Below are 23874 nucleotides of genomic sequence, written 5' to 3' on the forward strand. Positions count from 1 at the left end.
CCAACATGACAACGACAATCTAAGTTACCTATTAAAGTACAGTAAATGAACATGCCAACAATAGAAAAAGGATAAAGAAATAATATTGTAACTATAATGATAATCATTGAGACATTGAACAATCAAATGCGTGGACTATGATGGTCTAACATGAACCATGTGGAGTTGTCTATATTTGGAACGGGGTCGCAACCCTAGCCTATTCAGGCAAGAATTGTAGGACTTCCGCCACAGTTCGTCGGATCCTTGCCACATGATGATCCTTCCATCCAATAACGAGTGGCACCACTTTGTTATGTATTGCTCATTTTAGTTTTTTTTTTATCGGTCCTACTCTAATCCTACTCTAACACACACTCTCAGACTTTTGTCATGCCTCATTGCAGGACGTGAGAGTCGAAACCCACTCCTGAAATGAAATCGTCCCCACCCTAAACCCTCCTGAGAATGTGGGGATTTGAACCCCCCACCTCCCCCTTCCAAATTGGAAGGGTGGCCACTGGGGCGAACCTCATTTTAGTTTGAAACATCTTTTTTTATTTAAAAAAAAAAAACTCCCATTATCAACTATAGAAAAAAGTAATATACAAAAATGCACATCGACATCTCTATATTTTTGGAAGCTTTTCTGGCTCTTCTTGCCAAATTACAATCTAAGTGCATGGTCCAAAGATACGAGGCAGTATGGCTCACGGAGGAAACAGGCAGGAGAATCGCCCTAGAGTGAGAGACCCCGCACTGTCCTCCCATTCCCTCTTAGGACCTAAGCAAGTGTTTAAAAAGCTCATGGAGGAAACAGGCAGGAGAACCACCTTGGAGTGAGAGACCCCACGCTATCTTCATATTCTCTTTCTGTCAGGAAGACAAAAATAGACAGGGAATTAGAGAGTCTCACGGTGGTGAAAGTAGACACCACATCAAGACTTCAATTCTGGCTATTACCGAGTAGGCAGATATAGTAATCTTCTGCGTTTTTTAAGCTTTTCTGGCTCTTCACGCCAAATCACAAATCACAATCTAAGTGCACGGTCCAAAGATATGAGGCAATCAAAAGTCACTTAAATTAAATTCTTTTTAAAATGTGCCCGCGAAATATCCTTGAATAATTAAATGTGGTGCCCAGAACATCAATCGGCAGAAAACTACCCACTATTTTTAAATTTGAAAAAAAAAACTGCCTAAAAAGGAGATTCATTTATGAAACACGTGCAGTGCACGTTGGTTCTAGTACAATACAAAGCAAAAACACCGGGTTCGGAATCCAACGGAGTCACTATAATTGGTTCAAGCCGGTCTCTATGGGCGCGTTTGGTTGTGTTTCTGTTTAAAAATTGTTAGGGGAACGAGAAATAGAAAAAGTATTTGCTCCTGGGAACAATTTTTGAACAAAAAATACGCGTTTGGTAAACTTGTTCGGGAATAAAAAATAAACGAAACATGTTTGGTAAATTTGGATAATTTTTTTATTTCTTTTATTTTTTCTATTTTTTTCTTTTTTTCCTTTTTTCTTTTTTCTTTTTCATTTTTTTTCTTCTTTTGGCCGGTCACCGGCCAAGGCCTTGGCCGGCGACCCGGCGAGGCCGAGCTCGCCAGTGGCGGCGAGGCGCGGCCTCGCCGGCCACCGCCGGCGAGGCCGAGGCTCGCCGCCGCCGGGCGAGCTCGAGGCCGGATCGGGCGAGCTCGAGGCGGATCTCAGGCGAGATCGAGCTCGCCGGGCCGGCGCGAGGTTGGCCTCGCCTTGATCCGGCGAGGCCGAGCTCGCCCGGCGGCGGGCGAGGCCGAGGTTGATGCTCGCCGGCCGCCGGGCGAGCTCGGCCTCGCCGGATCCGGGCGAGATCGAGCTCGCCCGGGCCGGCGCGAGGTCGGCCTCGCCATGGCCGGGCGAGCTCGAGCTCGCCCATGGCGAGGCCGACCCTCGCCCGCCTACGGCGAGCCTCGGGCCTCGGGCCGGGGGGCGGCGTCGGCCTCGCCGTGGGCGGCGAGCCTCGCCGTGGTCGGGCGGGCCGCCGGCCATGGCCGAGGCCGGCGATCGGCCAAAAGAAAGAAGAAAAAAAAAAGTGTTTCGATTTGTGTTCCGTAAACAAAAAACACAAAATTTGTGTTTCTTGTTTGTTTTTTTTTGTTCCTAGGAACAAAAGAACAAAAAAGGAACAGAAACGCACCCAAACGCGTTTATGTTCCTTTTTTGTTCCCAGGAACAAAAAAACAGAAAAAGTGTTTAAAAACACAAAAAAGAAATACAAACAAACGGGGCCTATATTTCTCGAAATTAGAGATGAGCATGGATCCTATATAGAATAGAGAATTGGACCGAACCGATCTTATGATGGGTCCAATTCTTGACACCAGACTCTGGTTCGGTTCCCAGTCCCAAATTTTTTGGAACAAGTATCATGATGTCAGGTTTATGGATAGGAACTAAATTGAATTGGATCAAGAACCGTAGAACAAGATTGGGAATTGGAGAATCGAATTGAGAAGTAGAGAATGAGACCGAATAGAGATAACCCTAAAACTAGTAGTATCTATGGATCTTTTCACCAAGTTTGTACTACTAATATCAAACTTTCAAAATTGGTAACATCATTTCATTACTAATGTTCTTCAATATGTACTTCCATTACTATGTTTAGTTTTAAACTTGCTCTAATGTAGGTGTAAGATATGCACCCAATGGGACCCGCCAACAACATATCTATATCTATATATTCATTCAATACTCTATGGTTGTGTTTAGAAACCTAAATTCGAGTCCAAATAGAATAACAAATTATCATACCTAATGTTTGATGATGTTCTTCGGATCAAATAATCTAAATAAATCCGGATAAAATGTTGGATAAGAAATACAGCTTTTAGATTGTGGGATATATCCGAATTGGTTATAAAATTTAAAAAATAACTAAAAAATTATATTTTATATTTTAACGGAATAATAAAATGACACATCGAATATTACTACGCTAGCATTGCCCACCAAGGACCACCGCCATATTACCAATCATCGTCACTTTCAACCACCACATGATCATTGTCTCCTCTAACCACACTGATTATCCCCATCGGCCGGCAATCGTGTTCCGACGAGTGAGGGCAAAAAGGGGTCTAAAGACGATCGTCGTGCCGGATTTTCATAAATCATCTTTTTCACCCCAGTCATATACACCCTCCACATTGACCCAAACTTTCACGCACGATCGCGATCGGGCTCTTCACCCGTTGGTCGATGAAGAATGGCCGACACACTATCAACTTCTTAGTGACCATGCTCTCGAGCATGGAGTTTCAACATTAAAAAAAAAAACGTTGCAGCGGCACCGTGGTGCAGGACCTCCTATTGCGGGCCCATCCCACGACGCACACCTTCTCTACTATCGCCTCTCTTAGCCATTTTCTTGGACAATGCAGTCCAACCGTACGATCAACATGAAGTGCCTCCTGCTATTCACAAGGCAGTCCCAAAATTACATGATCTTGTGTTGATTAAGAGATCTCATAGTAATGCTTCTACTCCAAGAATATAAATTTTTCTTCTTCTTCTTATGAATAAAATAAAGCGTTTGGTAACTATACAACATTTATATTATTGGAATAAAAAAAAAAAGAAATGTGTTTGATATGATTTATAATTTTTTGTATTTATTCGTTTTTTCTTCTTACTCATGAACCACCGATCACCACCCGCCGCAACATGCTTGCCAACCATCGCCGCCAACTACCACGGGCCAACCGCCTGAGACGGATGAGCGGCCGCAAGAGGGGACGGCGGCCGGTGGGCTATGGGCAGCAATCAGTGGCGACGGACGATGGTCGACGGCAGGAACAGGCTGCCAGCAGTCAAGGGGTGACGACGACAATCAGCGGAGGTCGTCAGCTAGTGGGGATGGGTGGGGCAGTGGGCAGTGGTTGTGTGATGACGACAGTCGGTGATCAAGCGACAGCAACGACAGTTGGTGGCAGTCGAGGGCTACAACAACGACGACTGAGTAGCGGCGGCGACAACAGTCGCCAACGGTCAAGCGACGGTGGTGGCAGTCAACCGATAGTGGCTGCAAAGGGCCAGAGGTGGTCGACAATTGGCAAGCAGCCAATAGTGGCCGCAACAAGGAAGAAGAACAAAAGAAAAAATTGACTTTATTTCTAGAAATTGTTCTTGGAAACAAAAAGCTACGTTGTTTTTGTTTATTATTTTTGTTCCAAATGTATTCTGCGACTATTTTTCTATTCCAGGAAATAGAAAAATAAGTTGGCGTTACCAAACGGATTTTTATTGTTTATTTTTCAAGGAACAAAAGAATAAAAATTAGAAGAAATATAAACGTCACTCTACAGGCCCTTATTAATGGAAACTCTATTTATTTGAAGGGAACTTTTGTTGTTACTTGACAAAAACTGAAGCAAAAACAAGGAATAACAAAATGAAATTTAAAAGAAGAAGAAGAAGTTAGCATGTTATTGGGTAGACCCTGGAACTATAGGTTTGGTTCCAAGATCGGTTTCATGTTTAGAAATTAGGAACCGGTCTCAACACGATAGGTTTCAGGTGAAATTTGCACCTACCCTAAAACCGTTCACCCTACTCAAAACTGATGTTCAGTTTGGTTCGACTATCAAACCAAAATGAGCTGCAATGCTTTATAGAGATCCTTATCTAAGAGTTGCATAACCAGACTAGGAACTAGGGAATTGAACTAATAGCAAAGAACCAGATCAAACTAAGATAACCCCCAAAATGAGTAGCATCTATGGATCTTTTTATCAATTTTATACTACTGATATCAAACTTTCGAAATTGGGAACATCATCTTTACTAATGGTATTCGATATGTTATTCCATCATTATGATTATTTTTAAACTTGCTCTCATATAGGTGGAAGATATATACCCATTAGAATCGACCTACAACCTACCTATATATTGATTGTAATGGAAACCCAATATACTATGTCCTTGGAAACTTCAAATTAACTAATCACTACTATTCTACATGTGTTCCTAGATTACTTTAGAATCAACCTCTTTTATTTACTCTAGATGAAAACATTATATAAATCTCTTGTTAGGTCTAATAGATTACTTATAAATGGTTCTATTTGAGATGGATAGTTTTGTTCACGAAACTCTATTCATAAGAAGGAATTTGCGTTGCTGCTTTACTATAAATCAAGCAAAAACAAGGCATTACGGAATGAAATTAAAAAATAAAGAAAAAATAACAGGTTCCCGAATAAACCTTGGCAACCGAACCTGCATTTCCAAAATCAATTTCAATGTACACCCCCAAGTTCAGAAATTAGGAACCGGTCTCGCCACGACGGCTTCTAGGTGGAATCTGCACCTATTACCCCTACTCCGGATCAGTGTACGCTTCACGGAGACCGTTATCCGCGTACTGGGATAAGCGTATCCTGCTCCCCAAACGGGCCCCTAACAGCTCTTCCTCCAAGTAAACCGTCGGAAGTGACCTTTCATTTACAAATCCCTCTCTCTCTCTCTCTCTCTCTCAATCATTCCTCTGCTACGTTTCCCTTCACTTTCTCAGAGCTCTCCAAGAAATTCTTTTAGGGTTTTCAATCCCATCTCCCGCCGACGTCGAGGATCGCTTTTCCGAGGTAAAGTTCGCTTTTTGGCTCCGCATACCCATGTGGGTCTGCGCGGGCAGGCTTCGTGCCGGGGAGGATCGAAAATGGCGTCCACCGAATCGATGGCGATCGCCCCCAGTTGCTGATTTCCTGCTTTCTTGTGATTTTCTTGAATTGGGTTTCTCGTTCTTGGTCGTTGCTTCTTACCCCCACAAAAGGGTGGACTGCGTTGGCTCCTTCCGCTTTCGTTTGTTTTGACTTCCTGTTGGATCGCCGATCGCAGTTCTTGATCGTGTAGAATTTTGCGAGTTTGATGCGCGGGTTAGAATGGGGGCGCTTGATTGATTGCTTTCGAGTCGATAATCTAGCGTGAAGTGGTCGAAAGAGGGATCGAAATGTGTTGGCGTGATTGGGATGTGATCGTCTTGTGATTTGATTTCTGCCGTGTGTCGTATGGGGCGAGGGCTGCCTGTGCTCTCTGCTGCAAGTATCAATTTCTAAAATCTGTGGATTTTTTGTTTAAAGTGAGAAATGGCTGGATCTCAATGTTCTTTTTTCCTTCTTCTTTTTTTTTTCTCTCTTTCTTCTTTCGATTTGGTTTTCAATCTTTCAGATAAAAGACTTTTGGCCTATGGTTTGCAGAAGTATGGAGAACTATTACTGGAGGTTGCGGTAAGCTCTTAGTTCGTCCATTAGTGATTCGAAGTTACATATGTATTGATAAAATAGTTCTCTTGAGAGTGGACATCAAACATATCTTGATTATCAGCCCCAAAATTCTTGGATTTCATGAAACGACATGTAGACATTCTCTTCTCCGACATTTAGTCCTAAACAGGCTTTTATTGGGTAGGTTGATTTTTACACAATTTTTTAGCTAAAACACGCATTTGTATGTTAATTGATCGAATTATCTTCTAAACAATAGATTCTTCCCAACTTTTATTAATTTCTCTGTCTCTCTCGCTGGCTCTTCGACTCCACTTCTTGTTTGTCTTCACCTTATTACAACTAAACTCCCAAAAAAAAAAAAAAAAAAAAAAAAAAACGAAGAGAGTGAGACTTATAAAAGGAAAACCTTTTGGCTCTCAACGACATCGTCTTATTCAATTTTGAATCAATTCATTTTGCTAACTCTTCCGTGATTTCCAAGTCTCTCAAGGTGTTGCTTAAAATTTACATTTCTCTTAAGTTTCCAAAACAATTGATCAGCATGCTTCCAGTGTCCTTTTGAATCACGTTAGTGGTTGAAAATAAGTAGTTTCTATTCGTGAATTCAGGTTGTCATTCACTATTGATGAAATATTCAGATGAGAAGATTCGAGCAAAATCATATTTCAGAGAAGAAAAATCCTTTCATTCTAATGGGTCTCAATCTCAATGGGATTCTTGTTGGTGTAATATTGTGGGCTTGTTGTAAGAAGACTGCTCTTTGGATTAAGATTTTAAGATTTATAATTATTTTTTTATATTTGTAACCACTAACAGCCGGCAATGTAAATCTGGGGGCACTAGTGCAGGGACCCACCTCCCACAGCACCCCACTTAAGTCGCGCAACGTGACGAGGAAGGGGAATCAAACCCTAGCCGTCGTCTTGGCAATGTGCACCCTAACCAACTTGCCCACCACGGGGTGGGTAGATTTATAGTATTTTTATTAAGGCTTAAGCTCGAGTTACAACTTCTTCACAGTCAAACTATATTTCCCTTGTAAAAAAAAAAATTTGAATTTATGGTTCACTTGATGGACCTTTATGTGCTCATCGTTAGATATGGGGCAATGGGCATCACTTAGTTACTTTTTCCATGGTAGGAAATCAAAAAATCTAGTTCTGGTCTTTCCCTTTTAGTCCTTTTTGTTTTTGTCTTTATTTAGTCTTTATATTGTTAAGATTGGAAGGAACAACCAAATCAAATCATGATATGAGTTCATAGCTGAAGAAAATTTTTGTCCTCTTCAGCAAAGGAATAAATGTTCTGTCTGTGCTTAGTGTGTGAAATGATACAGTAGGAAAACTTTTAAAGTAAACTGTGATAGGAAATTGACAACCTATAGATCATAAATTGCCTAAAATTGGTGTTATTCATGTGAATAAATGCATAACATAATCTAGAGTTTGGAGGGTAGTTAGGTCAGTTAATTGAAAAGGGCGTGTTTTAAGCCCAAAAAGGCAGGGACCATGAGACGACAGTGATTGAAGATCCATATGACAGTTTTGCTCCTATTATTTTCTGGCTACGTTTATTTTCTCTTTTCACTTTTGTGCTCTCTTGGCCTCCTTAGAGTATAACTTCTTGGTGCACCATTTTTTCTCCCACTGTGCTACTAAGGAACTGAGCAAAGTAGGACAGAGTGACCGTCTGTTATTTTGCTTCTGTACCACTGCTCTCTATAATGATTCGTAGTCAATTTCATTTTCATCTCATTTGTTTGAGTGAGTGGTCTGCTACTTCAGATTTTTTGTGAGGGGTTTAATTTCAAGTACTTTGTCCTTTACCACACAGCAAATTAAGATAATGAAGTCAGGATCTTCCTCTTTAAATCCACACGCGGCATCTTACGTGCCACTTTCTAAGAGAGTAGCAGATCATAAAGGCGGTGCTTTTGAAGGAACATTTGGAGACTGTAAGTCCTCCAATGTGACAGCCTTCTCTGAACCTCTTGTGCAATTTGATCAAGGTCAGGACCGAGGGAGAGCAGCTATTCACCCAAATTTCCATGAGACTTCAAATTTTCCGGCTGTAGAGTATTTCTCTTCAAAGAGCCACTCTGCACATGGTTCGACGTCAAGGCAACCAATTAATTTTTCAGACAAACAGGTGCCTGATGAGGAACTGGAAATGGACGTAGAGTATCTTCAGATGCAATTTCCTGGATTATCTGATCAATCCATTGCTGACGTCTACCTGGCAAATAAGGGAGATCTGGACGCAACTATTGACATGTTGAGCCAGCTTGAGGTGACTTTTGTCAGCTCTTTTTAGCGTACTTATGATGACAGATTCCAATTGCTTGCTGAAGTTGAATTTGATTGTATAAGTATGCTATGCAATTTTTGTGAGGAGTAGGGGTGGCGTGTTTGGCCTGTCAGCTACCTGTTTGACTCTGAAATGAGATGAGTAAATATTATTGACAAGCATGAATGGACTATCTGAAGATGATTAATTACCACCCAATAATGGTAATTTTTATTGTTCTGTGGAAATTTTAAATTTGCTTGCTTAGAATCTTTTAGTTGAATACATTTCTTTTTTGTGGCAAGAGATTTCTTTTATGTGTAAATCTCTATTTAACCTTCTCTATATTACAATTCCATCTGGATTAACAAGGAAAATACTTTTGTCCATAAGGTGCCGTATCATTCTGATAACAGGTGAAAGATATGCCTTTCTGACAATTGTTCTAGTTAAGATGATGTCAACTAGTTGTAAATAGTATATTGATATTGCACGTCTACTTGATCTCTTCAAATGTTGCATCTTTGTGTGGATTTCATCAAAATTTGGATTTCTAAATGTTGTTCATAATCTTAAGAGCTGGATCATTTCTTTATGCAGTTCAACCTGGATGACTTTCCTGAAAATCTACCAGAAACTCTTGACATTGGTGATGTTGCAGTACCGACTTCTGTTGCAGAGTCTGGATATGTGAAATTGAAGAGTGTGAAGGGTGAGGCAACTGCTTCGTCATCTAGCTGATCTGACCCAGCCAACCACTCTACATGGTTGAGTTGGAAAAATTAGCTGCGCTTCTCCCCTTCTACATAATTGTTGATCTAGAAGGGGTCCAACCTTAAAACAGGGTAAGGTGCAGCATTGTATAGTTGTCGATGGTATGTTCATATGCAATGTTCTCCATGATCACCGCTTTTGTTTGTTTTGAGTTTCAAGAGCCATTGTTGCTCAAATCTGCAAAATCTTTTAGTGCCTTAGAAAAGGATTGGTTTTTGCAAGATGATTATGAGTTTGTTGATCAGATTCTGAAAGCAACGTGTCAGTCGTCCGGCAAGAGCTGCTGATTTTCCTATATGATGTCCCTGGCATGCCGAGGAGATGAGATCAGCGTGCTGGCGAATTTTCAGAGGAAATGTTTGAATTTCTGGTCCCAAATGTAGTCTGTGATTGTCCCATTGTGCCTTTTCTTGATGCCATTGAAACAGTAAGTATTGTGTGCTGTTTCCACTGAGATTCAGTTTTCCTAGTACTATATAACTAAACTCAAGCCAAAAAGGAGTAGAGAGAGAAGCTGTCTGCTGAAAAAGTTGTTTTTGGTTGCCGCCCGTGGCCTGACTAGATATCCTCAACCATGTAAGTGGAAACTCCTGTTCAACACTGCCACACACAGAGAGAGAGAGAGCAAAATGAGTATCATGGTACAGACTTTCTACTGTAGGAAGTGGGTGTGGACACCAAGAGTTGTCATAAAGTAGGGCAGCGCTGCTTGTGGATCGTTGTCCTGAGAGTAAAGAACAAATGGGCCTCAAATGATTATTGAAATGATACGATCGACATGTTAGGACTTACTACTAATATAGTAATATGTATTATATGGAGGAGATAACGATGGCTTCGTGCTGAGAAGTTGTTGCGTGTCCATAAATCATGTTGACAGATATAATATCAATTATTAATTGTATGGGTCCTAATGTGATGCTCACATGGTCAATGATTGAAATGAATTTGGTCTATATAATCTACAAATCATGCATCAGTAGCTTCTAAATCTCTCTCGATCTCTCTCTCTCTCTCTCCACCTTCTGCCGTCTCCAAGGAAAAATCCAGTCCTTGCCCGACAACAAATTTTGTCTAAACAATCTCCAGTCAAATGATGAATTCATATTTTAATTATTTATTTTTATAAACGATATAAATAATTTTAAAAAATTAAATCATTTATTTTTCGTGAAACAAATAAAGCATCGGGCCAACTGATTTTGGCCATTGAATTTTTGCTACTTCCTTTTTGGCAATTCCCAATCTAAGGAGGTCGTGCAAAGGTGACACAGTGTAGGTGGCTCATGGAACTAGCAAAGCACGAAAGGCTTTCTAATGTGGACGCAAAAGGCTTTCTAATGTGGACGCAAGAGAGTTTTTCATGTAACAATTACGCTATGTATAACCGTATCGACATGACATATGATGTTAGCATTTCATTTTGCATGATGTATCGGTATGGTATCATGCACTCAAATAAGAAAATCTTGTTTTTAGTGTATGTTCAAAAGTCACAAATAATAATACCACTATGTATAACCGTATCGACATGACATATGATGTTAGCATTTCATTTTGCAGGATACCTACAAGTTCTAGTTCATCGAACAATGTTAAGTAGTCGATGACATTGAATGTATGTTAGTTTTTAAATTTCTCATGGTTCTATCAGGAGTTAAGGACAAATATTTGTAGAGCAAGAAACCAAATCATCTTTTGCAGTCTGGGCCACTTTCATTTCTTTCGAAACAAATTGAAACCGCAAAAACTAAACCGTTCTTTTTATAGTTTTGAAATTACCTTTTGTCATTTCTATTTCAAGTAGCCTTTTCTTTTGAATCTGATATGGATTTAGAGGCTCGTATAACCAATCTCTAGTGCTTGAAAATATAAAATTAGTTTAGTCCATTAGAATATTTCGTGCAAAATAAAAGAATAATGTATCCAATGCTTAATGACAAAATGATACATGGATACATTGATGTGATTTGACTTAGAGTTAAATCTAATCAATGGACAGTCGGGGCCTCGAACCGAATCTAGAAATTCTTGCTCGAATCCGGTCATTATCAAGAAAAATATGAAATATATGTAGTCATTGTCCTAATTGGCTAACACCCACATTATTCTCACATATATTTTTGAACCCTTGGCTCTAACAAGTTGTGTTTGGCTTCTGCAATTATTTTCTTTTGGGTCAAGAATTTTCTGCCATTATAATCATAAACATGCAAACGACCTAAATTAAGAATTTTAGAGGCCGTTCTCCATAAACTTTTCAGCCGGCGAGACACTCATGAGAATTTTTTTTCTTTTTTTAATATGCCAATGCCACTCCCTAGTTTTTTCCTAAGAAATTAACCAGAGGACAAGAAAAATAAAGAACATCCGTCGTCAATAGACCTGTTAAAATGGGTTAGTATATCATTTTTTAACCCCTATATAATGGAATGAATTGTTATATGGGTTAGTTCTATTTAGTAAACGGGTTTAAACATAAAATAAATGTTAAATGGTTCATCAATGGGCTTATAACTTATTTAGATCCAAATCATGTTAATGACCTCTCTCCATTCTCTTTCGCCCTCACTTGATCTCATGCTCGCTCACTCCGTACTCTCACCACAGTTTGAGAGTTTTCCTACATTTGGTTAAATATATATAAGTGTTTTAGTAATGTAGATCATGCCGGTAAGAGTAATTAGATTTGAAAGTTGGTCAAAACAGGTTTAATAGATCTATTTGAATCAAACCATTGTTGACCACATCAAACCAAGCTTGACTTACCCATCTAAAGGGTAATCGTTGATGCAGTACTTGTAAAATGAACTGCCAAGAATATGTGAATCGCTATGTATGTCATGTGATCAGTCGTGATCGACATAAAAAATAAAACTCACGGTGAATCTATTCGAAAAAATGATAACAGTTAAGGTAAAAAAATGTTTAGCTTTATTGTGTTTACGTGACTGCATGAGTTTGATTGCATGGATAACCTCTGTTTATCCTCTTGACAAAGTTCTAAAAAGTTAACTGTTCATGCTCTATGGAGAGAGAGAGAAAGGCGCCTCCACGTGGCTGCTTTTGGAGTTTCCTTAAATTTCTGATTGTTAAGAGTGTTTGATGGTCGGAGGATGCAAGTTAGAGAGAGAGAGAGAGAGTTTGGCCCAACGCCAAAGGTGGCTCTGTTTCTCATTTCGACCATTCTAAGGTACAGGAGCAGAGCGAAACAAGCCGTGCAGAGAGAGATACAATTCACGTATTCTTGGACGGGTCTCCGATCGATGTTCTACACCAGCTGACTCTTTGTAGGATCTGAAGTTTGTCGCCGTTTGAGAACTTCGCGATCTTCTCTTTCTGGGTTTGGCTCAGAATCGCAGGAAAGATTAGAGAGCGGAACCAAAGATGGGGGTGGATTATTACGAGATACTGAAGGTGGACAAGAACGCGACCGACGATGATCTGAAGAAGGCGTACAGGAAATTGGCCATGAAGTGGCATCCCGACAAGAACCCCACCGACAAGAAGGAAGCCGAGGCCAAATTCAAGCAGATCTCCGAAGCCTATGAGGCAATTCTCCATTTTCAATTCATTCTGTTTTCCTTTCTGTAATTTCATGTCGCCTCTTGATATCTGGGAAATGTAGCTCTTCTGGTTGGCTGAGCGGTCAAGGGCGCAGCAGGTTCCGTGTTCGAATTACAGGAGTCTCGTGCTAACCTTATCAGCCATGCCCGCGGCTTGCTGAGGAGTCTTACCCGACGCATGTGAGCGGGACGGTTTGCATGCCGCCATAGAAATAGTCAAGTCGAATATGTGAATTTCCATGTTATCCCATGAAAGAAAAAGCTCGTGGAAAATGTAGACGACGAGAGAAGAATTAACTGCTGGTTGTTTTGGATAGGACAATTCCAAATCTATCCTGCTGTATTTGTCCTTCGAATGCGTCCGTGTCGTTGCATATGTCGTGTTGCGTAAAAATCTGTCGATATGAAGCATCTGCTACTGCTGGTTTATGGCGACATTGAATGTGCTTTCACCCTTTTGATGCAGGTTTTGAATGATCCTCAGAAAAGGATGATCTACGATCAAGACGGCGAGGAAGGCTTGAAGGACATGCCCCCTCCCGGCAGCAGCGGCAACTCGAGCGGTTTCAACCCCAGAAGCGCGGAAGACATATTCGCGGAGTTCTTCGGGAGTAGCCCTTTCGAATTCTCGTCGCCGGGACCTGGGAGGTCGATGAGATTCCAATCCGATGGGGGCGGAGGAATGTTCGGGGGATTCACCGGAGGCGAGAACATCTTCCGATCGTATAGCGAGGGGGGCAGCCCCGTGCCCCGTAAGCCGCCGCCGATCGAGAGCAAACTGCCTTGCTGTCTCGCGGAACTGTACTCGGGATCGACCAGGAAAATGAAGATATCAAGAACAGTGATGGATGCCAACGGGTATGCACACCTACTCATCCTTGTGTAAGCTTCCATTTTGGTCATGCAAACTCACAACTTATGCTACTCTCTTAAGAACATGATCGTATATGTTGCTGTGGAAATCTGTCAAATGTCCATCAGATTCAGAATGCCATGAGCTATGCCAATGACAAGATCAGCTCATGCCACATTTTTCACTTCTTTCGCTAATCATACTATCTGATGCCGCAGCCGACAAACCACGGAGACGGAGATACTGACGATCGAGGTGAAGCCCGGATGGAAGAAAGGAACGAAGATCACTTTCCCCGACAAAGGGAACGAGCAGCCGAACCAACTCCCCGCCGACCTCGTGTTCGTGATAGACGAGAAGGCTCACGATGTTTTCCAAAGAGACGGCAACGACCTCATCATGAACCACAGGGTGACGCTGGCGGAGGCGATCGGCGGCACGACGGTGAACCTCACCACGCTGGACGGCCGGGACCTGTCGATCCCGGTGACGGACATCGTGAGCCCCGGGTACGAGCTGGCGGTCGCGAGGGAAGGGATGCCCATAGTGAAGGAGCCAGGGAACAGGGGAGATCTGAGGATCAAGTTCGAGGTGAAGTTCCCGAACCAATTGACGGAGGAGCAGCGGGCGGGACTCAAGCGCGCTCTAGGGGGTTGAGACGAACGTTAGTACGTACAAATTATACACATACGCACAGCTACAAAGAGGGAAGCACGAACTCGCTCCGGCCATCGGGATCTCGACTGGCACGGAACACTGATCAGAGATGTTTCAACATGGGAACATCCAATGTGATCCATTCCCTAGTTTTTCTTTTCAATCTCCCCCCAGCTCCCCTTGTGAGGGTAGAGATGTCAATTCCTTGTAATTTGATCAGAGTTGAACAGTGATGGTGTGCCTTTTTTTTCGACGTTTCATAGTCTAAAAATCAGCTCAGGGCGGACGCATACACGCACGTCCTAAAGAACCACCACTCTCTCAAAAACTGCATTATTCAACATGACCAGAAGAAAGCGTGAACAGATCTTCATGATGAACCTGCAAACTCAATTCTTGAAAAGACTGGAAAAAAGAAACCGGGAGAAAAATCTACACCCGTTTTCCGGTTTCTTTTTAAATGAAAATAATTGAGAATGAATCTTTTTGATCTTGTGGAGAAAATGAAATGAATTCATCGCAGGTTCAGGAAAAGCAAGTTGACGTCGAAACCGATGCAGTGCTGTATCTGTCCCACCAGCTTGCACGATCGTTCAGCAATTTCTCTGCCTAGTCATCTTGTGGCACAACGCAAAAAGAATGAAATAAAGGACGAGTACGAAAGTAGAATTAATCCAAAAAGCGAAGCTTCCAACCCAAAGAATAAAGCCAAGCTCCAAAAGGTGACAATAATCTAATAATACCGATCTTACAGTACTGCCCAAATCTCTAAAAAGAAATCCAAAAGAGTAATTACATCGAAATTTACATCCAACCAAAAGAAAGATCAAACCCTCTATCCCTACGAGTGTCTTGCCGCCACCCAGGTGGCCTAGCTTGGGGCGCAACGTAGACTTGGCCCCCATGTACGCCCGATGCTGACCGCTGTTGCGCGTTCCTAACTAATGGTTCTCGCGATAAATAGGGGCTGGAGTTTTGTGATTGCTGGGCAGATGCAACACGCACTTCCGCCCTACCCCGCGATGGCTGTTGTATGTTATATAAGCCCTGTGGATTCCACTCTGGAATGTCGTCCTCGTCATCATTCCACGGCTGAACCGGAACACCATAGTTTTCTGAAGGAGCACCCACTCCTGTTTGTCCATACTTATGTATGAGTTCCCTTATGTGCGATACAGGTGCTGCTCGGGTATGCCCATAAGAGGGAGCCAGTCCCGAACCAGCAGACATGTTCTGGGTCGGGTTCAATCCCACCGACCTCGACCCACCAGAAAAATTAAACTCCGGCAGGTCATCTTCGTCCCGGGCAGCTCTCGCTGCACCGGGGCCGAACCCAGGGGGAACATCGTCATCGTCATCCCCATCAACAATAGGTTGTTGTTGAATGCTACTAGGATGGGCGAGAAGCCCGTGATGCAAGTTCGAATTAAAGTTTACATCCTTTTCTTGATGCCTCCTAGAGGACAAATGCTGCTTTTTTGAGGTAAATTTAGTGGTGTGGGATGGTATTGCGGAAGTTAAATGACTTCTTCTCCATACAACAACACCAATAAGGCCGTTTTCTACATCGCTAAGCACGTTAAGCTGGTCTTCCGGTAGGATCCTGCTGAGCATTTCACGGATTCTGGCATGGGGTGGACAAAGGTAGAGTTCCACTCCTTGGGAAGGCTCAGCAAAACCCACTCTCTCATCTAAGACATACGAATCTGCAACCTGGAGAGACCCAATACATTAGAAGAGGACGTGAATATGACGCACAGCAAGAGTAAATTGATGAAGTATTGTTACCTCGCCAAGGCTTGCACGGTCACTCTCAGATGATTCCTCCTTACAAACAAAATGCACCACCTGCAAAAGTTGAACCAACGAATGGGTCATTAGTTTTAATTGACGCCCCTTAATTTCTTTGGATAGTGAACCGTTGTGTATCTGGGAACGTGACTTGATCAAAATTATTCCCGTCCTACTGCCGAAAAGTTTCCTCAAGTAATCTGGGAACGCAGTTTCCAACTTTTACTTTGCCATTTGCAGTCTGATTTATGAATTTAGATAATATTGTAAGTGATTAACACAAGTTCCACCTGGTTCTCCACAGTTTTCCAGTACATCCTAGTTGAAATGAAAATTTCATTCCATTTTAACTCTCTACGGAAATATATATTATCAAGCTAAAGAGCTTCTCAAAAGTTGACAAGAGCAACACCAGAAACCTTGAAATGCTAAATTCCAGTGAATCAGGTGAGATAGGCATGCACAGTGAAAAAGGAAAATCCTTGAAGCTCGAATGGGTTTAACTCACTCAGTATCTCTTAGTTCTCTAACCATACACGCGTCACAGAGAACTGATATCATGGGGACTATATTGAAGAAGATTGAGAAATAAATTAATAGATATATTAGCAGTATTTCCCCTTCCAAATAATTGCTGTCCGACAAAAATTCTAAGTACATAAAGTTTTCAATGGAAAAGAAAAGATCTCGAGATACCATGATTGCACGACTACGGGACATGCGTAGATCTTGAAGGAACTTCTCAAATGCATCAAGTCTGACCCTCCCCTTGATCTCTAGAGACCTGCTCCAATCCTTCGACGGCGTCTTCTCACCGCTGGTAGAGAAACCAATATGCAAAAGGACATCATAGTATTAAAAGATATCACTAACAAAAAGACATCACTATGATACCCAGAACACAGCATCATATAAATATGCAATCAGTGCCTTCAAAATGATAATGTTTCTTCATTAAATATGGTTAAGGCGTGCCTTAGGAGCACTCATTAAAAAGATCAATTTACATATGTACGCACCTCATAACATGGCAAAAGGAGACTAAAAGAACAAGTCATAAAATGCCAGCTTACAAACAAATGCAATATAACTTCACAATCTAAGTTAAAAGCCTAACTCATAAAGCAACCTAATCAATAGATCTTGTATAAAGCAGTCTTCTGAGCTCACAGATATGGACATATCACAACTGAGGACATCCTTATTAACAACAAGACAGAATGCCTATTTCCAAGATGAAGTTAGAAAACCTAATTGCAAGTGCAGGATCACACTAGCAACCAAAACAAGGTTCAGGACGACCTCTTTTTACCAGATATGGCAAATCTTCTAACAAAGATACCGATCAGCATGTCCAAAAAATTTAGGCACTTTTCACTTTCCGTTTTGAAATTAAAAAAAAAAAAATACCCTTTCTTTTAAATATTATGAAAAAAGATCTAAATGACTTTACAAATCAATATTTATATGTTAGAAAAGCTTTCAGGTGTTATCTATGAACTAAAAGTCAAATTCAAAGTAAATGGAAAGGTAAAAAGTCAACAAGTAAAACTCCCTTCAACAAGACCTTACACTTGAAAAGAAAAGGAGAACCAAAACCACAAAATTTATTACCTCTTAAAAATGCCAATTACTGAGATAATGGACGTTATAAGTTGAAGGGAGCCTTCCCAAATCAGCTCACCCTTCGATGCTACTGTATGATGTTTGCTATCATATTTTCCATGGTGGTCACTAGATCTAATGTCAATGTTAGCCAGGGACAATGTTTCATCAACTTTGCTAGACTCCTCTTCAGTCACATTAGTGGTGTTATTCGGACTTCTCTCAGGAGATTTAGCCTTCAAATCCTTTTCAGAGGCAGGCTGGGATATTTCAACGGACTTCTTTTCAGTCATATCAGCTGAGTCATTCAGACTTCCCTCAGAGGATCTAATCTTCAAAACCTTTTCAGAAGCAGGCTCAGACTTTCCAGCATCTGCCTGTAAATCTTTAAACGGAGGCTCTGATTCCAGGCATTCCATAAATTCATCTAGGGACACAATTGGAGGGAGATCCTCCGTCACATTTTCTTCCATAATATCTACATCCGATGCATGGTCTTCAGTGGGAATTGTAAGAGTGTATGCAGCACCCTGGACTGCTAAATCACTCTTTCTACCTCCAGCCTTCATGTTCTCATCCTTTTCTCCAGGTTCATTCGCAGGGGATTCCTGATCATCAGCTTTTTTCGGATCAAGATGACCAGAAGTTACCGCACTTGAAACCTCCGCTGAGACATCATCCTGCTCCACTTCCACTTGAAACTCCCCCTTATGCGTTTTCCTCACCAGACGCTTGATATCAACCTCAGCATCCGGTAAAACTACCATTTGAGCAAATTCTTCAGCCTTTGCCATTCGCCACTCGGAAAGCTCCTTTGAAGCAAGTTCTTCAGCAGTCATAGAGCAAAGTCTTTCTGGAGGAATTCCTCCAGAAACAACTCTTTCTCTCAGTTCAGGGTTACTGCGATCCTTCAAATTGAACAACAAAGACCTACCCTTCTCTTTATATTTCTTATTAACACCCCCAAATAATTTAAAGAGCTCAGCTTCAATCCTGGATGCCAAAACTTCCGGGGATTGGAATGCCATTGCACTTCGTCCATTCAATTCATCATGCACTTTCTCTTTCATTTCACTGTCTTGATTACCCCTTCTTTCCGCCGGATTTTGGTCTGAATCCATTACCCAAGATAGTCCATTCCCTTGCAAAAGCTCATCTTTCACAAAGAAGTTGTCACTGAAAGGAAGATCCTCTGGAACCAGAACACTACCACGTTGCAAGTCCTGGACATTAGATATTGAGGATGTGTTGGAATCACCGCTGCGTTCGGTAGCAAAAGCCTCCTGCGACACAATAGAGCTATTACGGACATGATGGATACCAAATCCATCACAAGAAGTGACTTTCCCCTCCTGAACTTCATGTACATTATCAACAGCATCACCGGGATTGGGTGCAGGCTGGGCGTCCACTCTCGAACTTTGTGCACTTAAATCCCTGTTTTTGGAATCTTTTCCAATTGGAGATCTACCTTCCTCATAATTGACCAAAGCTAATGCTGCAGCTAGCGATTCCCTCATCTTGGATCTCACTGACCCAGATGAATCAGATTGAACCTTTGGAGATGGCTGCACATTAGACATCTGATTCTTTGGAACTGATAGACGCTGTGGCGCCGATCTTGGGGAAATGGATTCCGCTGGTCCCAGCTTCCTGTTTGGAGCCGGCGAGTGTTTTACTCCTGGTGTCGATATGGACTGGCCAGGCATACTTTTTCTAGTTGGTGCTGATGGTTGCAACCACGGCCTATGCTCCACTTGGGCTGCTCGCTTATTAGGCACCATAGCTGATCGAGGCGAAGGGCTGCTGGGCATGGGACCCATCGAAGCCTTCCTCTTGTTCATCATCGGAAGCTGCTGCACTGCCTGATTATTGAACATGTTACCCATATCTTCTATTGGCATTGAAGTTCTTTGTGGCACCAAAAAATTTTCCCTCCCCTCTAAATATCCAGCATTATTCTCGTACATTGACATAGTGCCAACGTTTCTGCTTTGTTGTCTTAACAGTGAAGGCTGTGAGGCAGATTCATCAGGACCAATCCCAGGGAAACCCATTTGGACATCTTGCATGGATGATTCCACTCTATTTGGAATGGCTTCCAATGGAACCATTTGTGTACTTGGTATTGATAGAGGCTGTGATACCAGGTTGTTCGACATGCTACACAGAAAGCAAATAGAGAGAAACACCACCTAGTCAATGAACAGATTCCTTGGATGGGTTACAATCAGGTCACATCCATCAAGAGTCCAGCACTACATTAAAAAAAAAAAATCAAATTAAGCATTTCCAATGAGACTTGAGAAGATGTATGTGATGCAAAATACATGAACTACCTAAATAGTTAGAAGCAAAGGCAATTGGATTAGTCCATTCATTGAAACAAACAATTTGACACAGAATATGAAACGGTAGGACTATTACTCTAGCAGAATGAAAATTCCTAAAAGTATAGGACGTAAAGTTCTAAATACAACAAGTCAAGGATTTTAGGACACAAACTGGATCTGATGCAAGAATTCTACATGTGGTAACCGAGACTTTTCCCAAATCTTACATCACAATGAAGTACCACAGATTTCTCTAATACTTAACACTCGTGTCCTTTTAGGTCTTCCTCTTCTCTTAACCCTTTTAACTCTGCCCAATCCCCAACAATCAAATATATAAAAATGAAACGCAATGGCAAGTCACAGTTTCCCTGCTGGATCATTTGCAGAGCATCAGTATACACGTCAAAGCCATCTCATACTAATCTATCTAATCTTCTCTTTTAGCACTCCAACTTTTTCTCAAACGCATCCATCCTTAATTTTGTCAAATCAACCATTAACATTATCATCTATCCAACACTCGCCCATTGATACCTTACCAAATGAAGTAAACCAACTGAAAATACGACAAGACTATCGCAACCAAAATGGCTTGCTGCTTGATAACAGTGGCTTCTGATCAACTATTAATACCAGCCTCTTATGAAAAGACTATACACATGTAGAATATCAAAGATCACCCTTTATGGCAACAAGAGGACCGGAAAAAATAAACAGCATAGTACTAACAAAGCAGCTCTTATAAAAAGCCTTTGCATGTTAAAGTCACTCAAATTATATCTGGCAGAGTTCTTATGGCAGCCATGCATACCCAATAACTCCTGGCGAAAGAAACCAGTTCCAACAAACAGGAGAAAGAAAGTTAAAAACTACGCAACCCAAAACGATCTTCCGAAACCGATGCAACATCCAAAATTCGAACAGTGGAACAATAACAATAATCAAGATAACCAAGAACTGGATTAAATCCAGTTTCGCGATACCGCTTCTAGACTGAGAAAACCCAAATCAATAAATCAACAACATTCAATTCGCCAAACCCGCGATTTCAAGAAACTAAATATGCGCCCCGCCGTATCAATTACCGACATAATACAAAGGAAAACCGTATCAAAAAGAAGCGAAAACAAGATTAAAAAAAAAAAGCCCACTTTCAGCCAATAGCCCGTCTACTACATTCGAAAGATCCGCTATTCATAGTCTTTCTCACGGCCTGCGCAATACAGATACAGAAGAAACCCCGACTCGAGCTCAATCGACGTACACTAAAAAGCAAACGTCTCTCCCATAAAGGGAGCCCATTTCGCCGAATTGCACACGAAACGAATCCAACGAAAAGTGGAAAGAGAAAAAGAAGAAGAAAAACCCAAGACGATAGACGTGGATAGGACTAGCCCCGAGCCGATTCGACCCGCCGGAGGCCGGGAATTCCGGCGAGGGCGTTCCAGCCGGCGACGTACCTGAGTGAAGAAGACGCAGCCGAGAAGCCTCTAGAGAGAGGGAGGGAAGAGGAGAGAGAAGGAGGAGGAGAGAGAATGTAAACCCTAGAAAAGGTTTGGGCTTTGATCTGATTTCTCTGGAGCTCAATTTGTTCGCGTCGTGTCAAAGGTGTTCACGGATAGATCGAGGGCGCGGCTCGACACGTGGCTATGGAGGGACCGTCGATGGCGCTCCGCTGGCGGTCCTTCCGCCGTCGATTTTTGAGTTTTTCGTTTGGCCTTTTTCGTGTTGTTTTTCTTTTTCGTCGGCCGAGGTGAAGTTACGGCAACCGAGATATTTTCTGAATCTGAAAAAAGCAAAAAAAAAAAAAAAAAAGGAGAAGGAAATTGAATAGGCAATTAGAAAGAAAAAAGGAAGGTAGAAAATTAACAAAGAAAAAAAAAGGGTGCTGGTTGGCATCATTGGTTTCTGTTTTAATTTACGAAGAATGAAATAATTTATTTTATCTTCAATTTATCTAAATTGTTCTCGATATGATTTTTGGTCATTAAAATAGTAAATGTTTATTTCACATCATTATCACTAAAAGACAATTATCATTTAATATACTAGTTATGCTTTTTATTCATCTAAGGCGGGCATGGTAACCATTTTACTTCTCTATTTTTTTATTTTTTTTATTTCCCAAAATAGTTTAAAATAAAAATTTATTTAGTAATGTAATTTTATTTTTTTATTTCTATAACAAATTTCTACTCTAGAAATAAATTTGGATTAAAAATTAGAAGTTAAGAATTTTAACTTTTCTATTCCTGAAACAAAAATGAGAAATGAAAACTCTTCTTATCATTCACTTTCGTCACCGCCCATCCGCTGCCATGGGACGCCAAACACCCTATGACCGTCGCCCATGCACCACCTGCCTGATCGCCAATCGTCAGTTGTTGGCTTCTCACCGCCGATCGCCACATGCGCATCGCAATGCCTATCGCCGAACACCCACCACAAGTCGTCACCCACCAATCACGGGTGATTCGCCACCACCTACCCACCACCACCTACCGGTAGCCGAACGCCTCTCGCCAAATTCCCCCCACCGATTATCAAACACCAGACGTCGACCGCCTGCCATAGATCGCTCGCTAGCTATCGAACGCCTCCCACCACTACTCAAGAGGGAGAAATTTTGTTAGAACAAAAAATTTATAAGGTTATCAAATGCGTATATTTGCTCGTAAACTTATTCGAAAAATAGAAATAGAAAATTTAATTTTTGGCTAATTTATGGAATTGACTGGTTATCATGCATACCCTTAGGAGTTGAAATCTAACTAAAGTAACACATTTCCTTGACGACACCCAAATTTTTTTTTTTTTTTTTTTTTGTCATACTCTATTCATACTCTAACACTTACTTTCAGACTTTTATTTTATCTCTTGACAAGCATAGGAGTTGAAACCCACTCCTAAAATTAAATTGTCTCCACCCCAACCCCCTTGAGAATGTGGGGATTCGAGTCCCCATCTCCCCATTCCATGTTCTATTTCTTAATTGAAAACTATACTTTATGTAATATAATTATGGTTACTAGACAATGAACGAAAATTTCAGAGGCACTCATAGCTCTCTCACGCGATATAGAAGAGATCATCAGTGATGGATATGATATGCGAATGTGATTAAATTTGCAATTTCAACCTTTACAAAAATATCAGAGATACAACTATCGCCCGCGGTGGCCGCGATGGCTAGAACTTTACTTCCCCATCCGGAGGGAGGGGTTCGAAATCCCGCGTCCCCATTACACGACTCACCCGCGCTTGGGCCTATGGTGGTGGCTTAGTTCGCCCTAGGTTTACGCCGCCGATTGCCAGCTGTACGGTGGTTCTCGGGTCATCAAAAAAATAAATAAATAGATAAATAAAATATCATATATACAAATCTCTCTTATTAATTTTCTGTTGAAAATGTAGGTTCTTAAATAAAAGAGACTTTTGAGTTAAAATTTCCTTCCCTTAATCTAAAATTAAAAATCGTAAGAATCACTTTTGTGTAACATGAAAAACAAAAATTCCTGCTTTTAAAATAATAGATTATATAAATTTTTTGTTAGAAATAACTGTCTTTATCCAGAGCAATTCAAATGGTATTTTCATATGAAAAACTAATTTTTTGCTTTCAAAATCTGAAAATTTTGATTTTACAAATGTAACTAAGCAGCCACTAAATAATTGGAAATTCGGTCTATCTTTAAGTAATGGGCTTAAAATGTTTCAAGATAACAAAGATTCAAATTCAAATTTGAGGATT

At 41.2% G+C, this 23874-nt stretch overlaps 3 protein-coding genes across 5 annotated transcripts; 2 read left to right on the forward strand and 1 right to left on the reverse strand.

The window, feature by feature from the left end:
• The first annotated feature begins 5460 nt into the window (after positions 1–5460).
• LOC104437084 (polyadenylate-binding protein-interacting protein 5) lies at positions 5461–9775 on the forward strand. 2 transcript variants are annotated; one of them, XM_010049969.3, is made up of 4 exons: positions 5481–5613; positions 6197–6255; positions 8089–8544; positions 9142–9775. In XM_010049969.3, exons 3-4 carry the CDS (start codon positions 8101–8103, stop codon positions 9280–9282), a joined length of 585 nt encoding a protein of 194 aa, XP_010048271.2. In that variant the 5' UTR covers positions 5481–5613; positions 6197–6255; positions 8089–8100; the 3' UTR covers positions 9283–9775. The 2 variants fall into 2 exon arrangements, with proteins under 2 accessions (XP_010048270.2, XP_010048271.2); XM_010049968.3 differs by lacking the exon at positions 6197–6255 and having other exon boundaries at positions 5461–5613.
• A 2638-nt stretch (positions 9776–12413) lies between these two features.
• LOC104437083 (dnaJ homolog subfamily B member 4) lies at positions 12414–14644 on the forward strand. 2 transcript variants are annotated; one of them, XM_039308459.1, is made up of 3 exons: positions 12414–12867; positions 13348–13763; positions 13953–14644. In XM_039308459.1, the coding sequence occupies exons 1-3, from the start codon at positions 12703–12705 to the stop codon at positions 14389–14391; spliced, it is 1020 nt and encodes a 339-aa protein (XP_039164393.1). In that variant the 5' UTR covers positions 12414–12702; the 3' UTR covers positions 14392–14644. The 2 variants fall into 2 exon arrangements, with proteins under 2 accessions (XP_039164393.1, XP_010048269.2); XM_010049967.3 differs by having other exon boundaries at positions 12415–12867; positions 13348–13739.
• A 416-nt stretch (positions 14645–15060) lies between these two features.
• Positions 15061–21696, reverse strand: LOC104437081 (death-inducer obliterator 1). Its single transcript, XM_010049966.3, has 5 exons — positions 21584–21696; positions 17797–19950; positions 16879–16999; positions 16180–16239; positions 15061–16104 (listed from the first exon to the last, which is right to left on the reverse strand). Exons 2-5 carry the CDS (start codon positions 19947–19949, stop codon positions 15196–15198), a joined length of 3243 nt encoding a protein of 1080 aa, XP_010048268.2. The 5' UTR covers position 19950; positions 21584–21696; the 3' UTR covers positions 15061–15195.
• Between the last annotated feature and the right edge of the window lie 2178 nt (positions 21697–23874).

Source organism: Eucalyptus grandis, chromosome 3 (genome assembly GCF_016545825.1).
Source record: "Eucalyptus grandis isolate ANBG69807.140 chromosome 3, ASM1654582v1, whole genome shotgun sequence".
In the NCBI taxonomy this organism is placed as follows: domain Eukaryota; kingdom Viridiplantae; phylum Streptophyta; class Magnoliopsida; order Myrtales; family Myrtaceae; genus Eucalyptus; species Eucalyptus grandis.

Bases quoted from the DNA above. Each gene is read 5' to 3' on its own strand.
- LOC104437084 (XM_010049968.3), top strand. From the start codon at position 8,101: ATGAAGTCAGGATCTTCCTCTTTAAATCCACACGCGGCATCTTACGTG. The intron at 8,545-9,141 runs GTGACTTTTGTC...TTCTTTATGCAG, and splicing joins ACATGTTGAGCCAGCTTGAG to TTCAACCTGGATGACTTTCC.
- LOC104437083 (XM_039308459.1), top strand. From the start codon at position 12,703: ATGGGGGTGGATTATTACGAGATACTGAAGGTGGACAAGAACGCGACC. The intron at 12,868-13,347 runs GCAATTCTCCAT...CTTTTGATGCAG, and splicing joins AGATCTCCGAAGCCTATGAG to GTTTTGAATGATCCTCAGAA. The intron at 13,764-13,952 runs GTAAGCTTCCAT...CTGATGCCGCAG, and splicing joins GCACACCTACTCATCCTTGT to CCGACAAACCACGGAGACGG.
- LOC104437081 (XM_010049966.3), bottom strand. From the start codon at position 19,949: ATGTCGAACAACCTGGTATCACAGCCTCTATCAATACCAAGTACACAA. The intron at 17,000-17,796 runs GTAATAAATTTT...TTTCTCTACCAG, and splicing joins GTAATTGGCATTTTTAAGAG to CGGTGAGAAGACGCCGTCGA. The intron at 16,240-16,878 runs GTATCTCGAGAT...CAACTTTTGCAG, and splicing joins CCCGTAGTCGTGCAATCATG to GTGGTGCATTTTGTTTGTAA.